Source organism: Cyprinus carpio, chromosome B1, assembly GCF_018340385.1.
Source record: "Cyprinus carpio isolate SPL01 chromosome B1, ASM1834038v1, whole genome shotgun sequence".
Taxonomy (NCBI): domain Eukaryota; kingdom Metazoa; phylum Chordata; class Actinopteri; order Cypriniformes; family Cyprinidae; genus Cyprinus; species Cyprinus carpio.
Genome location: NC_056597.1, coordinates 37,721,560 through 37,731,169, shown reverse-complemented (window position 1 = coordinate 37,731,169; position 9,610 = coordinate 37,721,560). Strand labels below are relative to the sequence as shown.

At 37.0% G+C, this 9,610-nt stretch overlaps 2 protein-coding genes across 2 annotated transcripts in view; both read right to left on the bottom strand.

Annotated features, from left to right (window-relative positions):
• The window catches only part of LOC122135992 (lipopolysaccharide-induced tumor necrosis factor-alpha factor homolog), a 613,569-nt gene that overhangs the window by 274,914 nt on the left and 329,045 nt on the right, over positions 1 to 9,610 (bottom strand). The gene's annotated exons all lie outside the window — the stretch shown is intronic.
• mb (myoglobin) lies at positions 4,411 to 8,728 on the bottom strand. The gene is made up of 4 exons (XM_019111401.2): positions 8,577 to 8,728; positions 7,115 to 7,200; positions 6,821 to 7,040; positions 4,411 to 5,285 (listed from the first exon to the last, which is right to left on the bottom strand). Exons 2-4 carry the CDS (start codon positions 7,195 to 7,197, stop codon positions 5,145 to 5,147), a joined length of 444 nt encoding a protein of 147 aa, XP_018966946.2. The 5' UTR covers positions 7,198 to 7,200; positions 8,577 to 8,728; the 3' UTR covers positions 4,411 to 5,144.

Here is a 9,610-nt window from a genome sequence, read left to right as displayed (position 1 = left end):
CTGCACGTACCACTTTCACACACATTCCTGCCCTTATTTATGGCCAGGTAAAGTGTGTGTTAGCTAAATGAAGCATCACTGCTGGTACTGCGCACAGTTACTGATCTGAATCAACCCCTGCCAGTAAGTGTCAACTGAAATCACATGTCTTGGTGAGGAAAGATCATTTTGGGGTAAAGCTGCTTTAATACAATGTATATTGTCAGAAGCGTTACCCAAGTTTCTGTGTCCAAAATGAGAGAGTCCAAATTCATTCGCAGTCTGAGTCCAAGTACACCAACTCTAAAAATTGACTTGACATTCGGAGCATCTGGTAACTGCAAAGCAACACCCCAGAAAACATCCAGCAAATGCATAGCAATGTTTTAAATAAACCACGCCACAAATTCTAGCAATGACATAGCAGCATGTTAAACACCACTTGGAACACCTGGCAACTGCATAGCAACACCCTAGCAACAAGAAAACTCTAACAACCATGTAGAAACATGTTAAAAACCACTTAGAACACCTGGCAACTTCAGAGAAAACAACGAAAACGCCCTCCTAGCAAACCATGCTAAAACATTAAAAAAACCCACTAAAAAACACCTGGCAACTGCATAGCAACACACTAGCAACAAGAAAACTCTAACAACCATGTAGAAAAACGTGTTAAAAAACCACTTAGAAACACCTGGCAACTTCAAAGAAACGCCCCTAGCAACCATGCTAAAACATTAAAAACCGCTTGGAACACCTGGCAACTGCATAGCAACACCCTAGCAACAAGAAAACTCTAACAACCATGTAGAAACATGTTAAAAAAACCACTTAGAACACCTGGCAACTTCAAAGAAAACGCCCTCTAGCAACCATTCAAAAAACATTAAAAACCACTTAAAACACCTGGCAACTGCATAGCAACACACTAGCAACAAGAAAACTCTAACAACCATGTAGAAACGTGTTAAAAACCACTTAGAACACCTGGCAACTTCAAAGAAACGCCCTAGCAACCATGCTAAAACATTACAAACCGCTTGGAACACCTGGCAACTGCATATCAACACCCTAGCAACAAGAAAACTCTAACAACCATGTAGAAACATGTTAAAAACCACTTAGAACACCTGGCAACTTCAAAGAAACGCCCTAGCAACCATGCTAAAACATTAAAAACCGCTTGGAACACCTGGCAACTGCATAGCAACACCCTAGCAACAAGAAAACTCTAACAACCATGTAGAAACATGTTAAAAACCACTTAGAACACCTGGCAACTGCATAGAAACGCCCTAGCAACCATGCTAAAACATTAAAAACCACTTGGAATACCTGACAACTGCATTGCAACACCCTAGCAACCATGTAAAACATGTTAAAAACCAGCCTGAGCAACCAGCAAATGCTAGCAACAATGTAAAAATGTCACAAAACCGCTTAGAACACCTGGCAACTAGATAGAATCGCCCTAGCAACCAGCAAACGCTAAGCAACATGTTAAAATAACTCAAAAAAACCTAGCAACATTTTATCAATGCTATAGCAACAACCCTGCACAGTAACTGCACAACAATGTTCTAAAAACCTATAAGAGCGCCTTAAAACTGCTTAGCAACACCCTGGCAACCGCCTAGCACTGATGTAGTACTGTGACGGTGAAATTTGCATGATTAGGAACGCATATTATTTATTATTTCAGTGTTTCTGTGTTTTGAGTACGTGATCATCATCACGTTTTGACTGTGATTTTCATCAAACGCCAGCATGATAATGACAAGCCTCGATCTGAGCAGGTTGTGAAATTGTGTGTGTGTGTGTGTGTGTGTGTGTGTGTGTGTGTGTTTCGGACTGACTCTGGAGAGCTCCAGATATCTCAGCTTTCCTGCCCTGCCTCTTCCTCTCACAGTAGATAATACAGGATGACACTGAGCTTCCTTACAAACAAACACACACTCACATTCAGTCAGGAGATGTTTAGAAAGTGCTCAGAAACCAGATGCTCTCTTTCAGCAGAACAATGCTGGTATTGAGAGGAGAAACGCATCAAACCACCGCTTGATTCTAGAGCTCAGAGGAAAGTCTCGGTGCACAGGAGTCACTCTTTCACTGCTCAGGAGACTTTGTTTGATTATTAACTTTGAAGTTTCTCTTAGAATCACTTTCGATAGAAAAACTCAAATGGGTTTTAGAACTGCAAATATCATCCTCATCATCTCCTATCCTACTATTTAAAAGGCTGCTATATATTTTCATAGATAAAAGCCCATTTGACACAGGGAAAAAATAATAGTATGAATATGTAAAAAATATTATTGGTAGCACTTTTTAAAATGTATTCATTTTTCATTATTTGTTTAATAATTTTATTTAAATTTTTAATCTTCTTGTCGTTATTTATTTTAATCTTTTATTTATTTTAATCTAATTTTCTTGTTTGTTTTAATCTCATTAACCTGCTTTTATTTGTATTTGATTTTTATTTAATAAATTTAATCCATTTTTAGTTTAATGTATTGTGCATTTTTATTTTAACAAACTTTATTTATTTTTGTCTTTTTTTTTTAGTTATTATTATCATTTATTTTTTAACAAATGTATTTTTTTGTTAAAACAAATATTTCCACAGACCCAATCACTCCATTTATTTAAAAATATTTTTTAAAACAAATATTTCCACAGACTCCCATTACTCCAGTTGTTCATTATTTATTTATTATAAACAAATATTTCCACAGACTCCCATTACTCCAGTTGTTCATTGTTTATTTATTATAAACAAATATTTCCACAGACTCCCATTACTCCACTGCAGCCCTAATCAATAGAAGTAAAAAAAAAAAAAAAGTTCACTCTCCTTTCAGTCTTGTTGCTTTCTAAGAGAAACTGGGATATTAGAGCTCAGGCTGATATGCTTTATATGTCAGCTATCTCGTGTGCGTGTGTGATATCATGTGCAGCTTTCGGATATGAGGTCAGGTCTCCAAACACTCGACTACGTGACAACTAAAGGAAGGCAGAGAGAGACAGAGAGAGAGAGAGTAACTGTTGTCTGGTGGGACAAAGAGACAACCCCCCGGGAGAACTTAACACATGCTTATGACATCTCTTAACACAACTGTAAAGTAAAAGCAAATGGCAGTTGCAGAGCAGGAAACCTCTGTGGCTTCAGTCACGTCCACATATGTCCTGGAATGAGATTTGCAAGGGATGGAAAAGCGCGAGTGTGTTTGACCTCGAGCATGTGCGTCTGTGCACGGCTGCAGATCAGCCCGCAGTTTTCTGAGGATAAAGTTTTCAGAGAAATACCGGCCAATGGAAGAACATAAACAAGAGGTCGAGGTTTAGCAAAGAGTAAGGGTCACAATGTCATAAATAAAGCTCATTCCAGCCCCAGATCAGGCCAGATGACTTTAGCATGTGATTACACAGCAGCTTAGAATAAAGCACTTGCCAAACGGACCGTAAACACATGCAGCTGTGATCCTTCAGACAATTATGAACTCCAAAGCAGCCCAACCGCAGTCATACTGCAGCCATAATTCATCTAATATTTTGAATATATATATATATTTATAGTACAGGTCAAAAGTTTGGAAACATTACTATTTACTATAACATTACTAATTAACACTAATTAACATTACTAACTAACATTACTATAACTTGGTAGGTTTTTCAACAGTGTATGTCTATGTCTTTGGAAGGCTGTTGAAAAATCACAAACTTTTTTTATCATCTGATCCTCTTTTACCTAATATATTTTTATTTGAAGTACCCCTGAGATTATTTAAAATAAAAAATGTATAATTAAATATCACATTTGCATGTTCACAGTTCTCTGATGTTGGTTATGACATTTACAATTTTTTATGATTTAATTTAATATTAAAAAAAACCTTGACATAATGTAATTACGTCAATAACAACATTGTTAATAAGAATGAATGGAATATATTTTTACCTTTGTATTTTTTTTTTATCAATATGGTACAATATTATCCTATTAAAATCAATGTGATAAACAAGTTAGGACAAAATTAATCTAAAAGTAGTCTGATTACATTACTTAAAATGTGTATTATTATGGATTACGTTACTAATTACAATTTTTGTAGTAATCTACCCATCTGTGTGTGTGTGTGTGTGTGTGTATTAAATCAACTGTGAAAAACCTTTAAATTTGATTTTTTTTTTTTTTTTTTTTTGCCATTTGAGTCATATTTATAAAAAATAATGTCATTCACATGAGGTGATTTTGTGATTTATGAAGTAATAGTTTAGATTTCCTGCCCTTTGAATTGAAAAACATTCAAATATATTTTTGTTTCATTTTTTTATTTCATATTTGTGTCTGTTTATAATAATTCAACAAATAGCGAGTGACAATGGTGAAGTTTTTACTGCACGAATAAAGACACAATTCAGTTTTTCAGCAGATAAAAGTGATGTTTATTAATAAGTGTTGCTAAACAAAAGCAAAGCAAATGATTTGTAAAGCAGGTTAATAATAGTAAGACCAAGCAAGTTTAGAGAAACAAATATCTATGGCCTTTCAAAATAATAGAGGCGTCATTAGAATTAAACAATTTCAATCGTCATTTTCTCCCAAACTGAACTTGTTTTATTAATGTGCAATCATTCGAATGTAATTCAGATGACGTGTAGTCCAAATCTGAGGCTCCTCCTGAGACCCTAACGCGCCTGCGTCATCAGATCAGCTGACATTCTAAACCTGACGTGATTGGCTCTGCTCGTTCTAAGGCACATTTACGTTAATCAGGTCAGGCGCCATCTTGGATCTAACGCAGATGAAAACGAGGCTGCGCGGGATGATTTTCAACAGCTTTTTGAGTTATTGTCTAGATGAAGCTGTTTTGAGTTTGGTCAGCTGAACAATCAGAATGTTGTCGACAGTACAGTCCAGTGAACGCGCTGTAATCAAGCTCCAGCCTCGTATTCGTTCCCGTCAAAATGAAACATGGCGCTGTCCTGACTAAAAACAGTTGCATGTTTATTTGGGTTTTAGACATGATTTGTTCTCTGCAGATAGTTTTTAATCGTATTAGCTGCACAGTAATTTCTACTGACTAATGCATGAACAAGACAAGCGTTTTTTTTTTTTTGTGATGCTGCTGAGTTGGTGACGCTCAGCGTGTCTTTTAACCGGCGAATCCGATCTCCTTGTAGTAAGTGTCGATGTCTCCGATCACGACATCCATGACTCTCCTGAGTGCGCTCTGTCCACCCGCGTCCAGACCCGCCTTCTCCGCCATCACCTTCACCAGCACCTCCGTGATCAGCTGAACACACACATTAACTGCGTCACAAATAGCGCACTATACACTATGTACTCAACCATGTAGTGAAGGAATTTTATAAGGTTATTTTGTCATTAATAATTGGAATCTGATAGCCCCTCCCCTTATGCTACATAATTAAAGCTGCAACAGTTGAATGCATGAAGTCAAAACCACTAGAAGGCAAGCCTGCAACCTTTAGCCAAAAAAAGTTTTTTAGAGGAAACGGCCATATTTAATAAATCGATACTCTATCTGCTAATCTTCAACATGTTTAACACTAAACAATACTTTCAGATTGAACTACCACGACAAAAAAAATGCTGTTTTATTAGTTAAGTCACTGACTTTTTGCGACAGGTGGGATTCTGTTTACGGCACTTCCCATTCATTCCTGTGAGATACTGAAATTCAATAATGTCAAGGCTGTAATGTGATTGGTTATTAAGGGACACGTGATCCAAGTTAGCCGTTACGCTTTCTCCAATACTAAGTAATACAAGCCCTCTCATCTCCTGATAGTAAGACCATCTCTGATGAAGTGTCCAACATCCCACCCTTTGTTTTTTTCGGTTAAGTGTATCACTTGGGTATTTAAAGTGCACTTTGTGTTTTTGGAATTTGTCAGTGTGAACACACTACTCACACTATTTGTACTACAAAATGTCATAGAATGGTGCATAAGTATGCGATTTTGGGACGCACCGCCAGACACGAATACGTGAAATCTGTCTGCGTGCAAATGGGAGGAAGAGGGAGATTTCAACACTCCGTTTCCAAACCTAATGAGTTTCCTCTAGCGGCAACAACTTAGACAGCATGGATTTCATCCAAAACTGATGTGTGCTGTGTATTTTTAGAATCATGTTGTTAGCTTGGTAACATGCTGTCAACAGTGAAATCTACTCTTTTTTTTTATATATATATATATAGAAATAATGCACAACATTTCCCTATAATGAAATACAACTTTTAAGTTTATATATATATATATGGAAGAAGAAGAAAAAAATTAAATGTATATATAAAATTTTCTTTTTTACTTATCCATTTTTATGATATATATAGATAGTTTCATGATTATAAAAAAATATTTAATTATTTAAAAGGATAATATACAACATTAAAAATCAGTCACTTATGAGATGAGTTATAGTAAGAATTTTTTACTTTTGTTAAGTTTAATTTTGTATTTTTTTCAACAAAGTATGCACTTAAATTAAACAAAATATATAATAACCTAGCATATTATCCTATTTCTCCTATTTATATATATATATATATATATATATATATATATATATATATATGTTTGTATATGGTCATTTTTACTAGTTTTAAATTTTCTAGCACTGTTTTAATATTTTATTTAATTATAAATTGTGTGTATATATAATGTGCAACAATTAAAACCAGTCACTTATGAGGTGCTGGTTCAGTTAGCATGCTGTCTGTGTAGTCAGTGAGTCCATTCTGTAGGTTTTGAAACAGAAGTCAGAAATGAAGGTCAGACTGGGACTGAAAGTGTCCCGTGTTACCCTGAAGTTGTTGAGGGCGATCTTGTGCGTGTTGGCGTGTGTGGTGGCCAGCGGTTTGAGGATGGCGGCGTGATCTCCTCTGGCCTTCAGCAGCTCGCCCAGCTTCTTCAGCACGGTTGCGCCGTGGGCCTTCACCGCTGCGTTTCCTGCCAAATCAGACTGAGCGATGCCCACGAACTTCGGGAACAGCTTCTGAGTCTCCGGATGCTGCTTGAACAGACTGGAGAGACAGAAAACATCAGGCAGTTCTCAGCAGACCACACTGACGTTAATCAGGATTGCGTCAGGACTGACCGGGTCAGAACTTCTCCTCCGGTTCCCTCGAAGTCAGCCTCGACGCCCCCCCAGCATTTCAGAACCAGTTCGTGATCGGCCATCGTCTGCATGAGAAAACAAACCAGAAAAAACACACCTGTCATTAATAACCAGCCAATATTCTTCTGCCAACATTTCAGCTGTTTGGAATTGCATTTGCATTGTTAAACAAGGCGTTTATGGGCGACGCGTTTCAGTATGTGCCGATCAGTTTAGCATCACATGCCCTTCGCTTCACTCATGACCCGTATTAAGCCACTTTCAGCTGTAAAGCTACTTTAAAACTGTATGACCTCCTGAACTTACACCAGGCAGGAGAGCCTAAATAGACCTGCACCGTTTACTGTGCTCTTGTTTGCACACGTTAAACTAAAAATGAGCGCTGTGAGTATATATGTTTTTAGATGGATGATTGACCATTTGACCTCTAAAGAACTAACAAATTAATACCATTTGTCCAATAACTAGACCATAAAATAAATTAATTGTCGACATTCATGTTTGTTTGCACTTTGCTTGGCTGATTAGTTGCATAAATCATAATAATGTAGCATCTATTGTAATTATTAACATTAATAAACGCTGCAGTAAAGTTCATTAAAGTGCAGCGTGTTGCATGAGGCGACTCGAGTCATTTCAGTTTGAGGCTCCAGTGATCTGGAACTTGAGTGACCTTGAGTGTAGATCCCGTCTAGTTCTGCGCCACAGCCACACACGCCACCAAAGGCCAATAAATCAGCATTTTAAGTTTATTTTACCTTGAACTGTTTTTTTCTTTTCATGACCTTTTCTATTAGTTTTTCTTTCTAAACAAAAGTGCACTTTTTCAATTCAATTTGGACGTGTTTTTTCCTCTGTAAAACAAAACTGAAATATAATTTTTACTAATTTTCACTTTCTCAACAAATTCTGCTATTAAGGATATTTTGATTTTGTCTTATTTTACAATTTTAGTCTCTTAACAAATTGTGATTTCACTTTTAAGTTTCATTTCAACTTTTTAAATATACCAGTTTATTCTTCTCAAACATATTCTGACCTTTTTAATGTAATTTGGATTTTTTTTGTGCATGTTTTCCTCACATTTTCCCTCCGTTAAAAAACGAATTACTTTTGAGTTTAATTTCAGCTTTCTAATTCTAAATGAATTCGGCTGCAAATTATATTTTAATAAACTACAATTTCACTTTTATGGTTGATTGTAAATATTTTAATGTACTAGTTTACCCTCCTTATATAATTTCTGCTGCAAAAGAATAAAAGTAGTGTTATTTTTATTTAAAATGATCAAAAAAATAAAAAAGAATTCATGAATAAAAAAAAACAAAAAAACATCTTAAGTATTAAAATAACCCCCAGCGATGACAGATGCAGTCTGCTGGCAATAATTTGCGTCTTAACTTTTGCACAAAGCATTAGAAAGTCCAGTCAAACTCCTTACCGATATCGGTGTCCTCTCTGAAGAACGTGTGACTGGATGTAGGTTTGGAAAACTCCCCAAATGAGCTCAGATTCCCCACTTTCACCTTTTATACAGCGTCCTTGTGATGTCACCTGTCAATCACACTGTCCCTCTCCTTGTCTTGAAATGTTAACCACACCCCTCTGTTTGCCCCACCAGCACACACACACACACACACACACACACACACACACACACACGTAGAGCAGATCTGCAACAGAAGCCATTTGAGATGCTCACTGTATTATTCCACAGCCGTTCCATGGCTGCACACAGATGCCTATCTGCACACCTATATTCACTTTAAAAATGTCATTTTGAGATGTGCCATATGATTGTTTTCTAGTTTTTCTGCTTTCACAGCATCATCAGTCCCACTTTGTCATGCTCTTCTGCGAGTTCATGTAGTGGAAAAAACAGATGAGGCGTCTCCGAGTTTGATTTGGGGGTGAATGGATGAACGTTCAAGGCTTTACATGAGAGTTCGGCTCAGGAAAACAAAACAATGACCGACACGTGTGCAAACAAACACAGGAAAACGACATAAAATATGAGCAATAAAAGCAGCGCAGCCCTGTCTTTGGCCATATCTGTCCTAGCACTCATTGTCTGTCTGCTGCGGTCACCAGACAGGTGTATTAATAGCATTTGTAGGGCCGTGGAACATGTGTGTGTGTATTTGGATAAGGGAAAGCCATTCCCCTCCATTTGGACTGGTTCAAAGACGGGTCAAGTTCAGCGGCCACTGCCAAACTACCAAAACCTGGCAGAAATGAGAGGAGCTAAATACGTTTGCACCGTCTCTAAACTCCAAAACATTTCCATGAGATAAAGATAGTCAAACAGTTGTGCCTCAATCACCAAGAGAAAGAAAAAGAGAGAAAATGTGCTTTGCTATAAGATAGTCTTCGTCAACTCGCTGACCTTTCAGTTAATGTTAATGATGACAGACAGACAAACAGATGCACTCAGTGATCCGGGACAGAGGACTGCTTCTGACGTGCTTTGAGCGC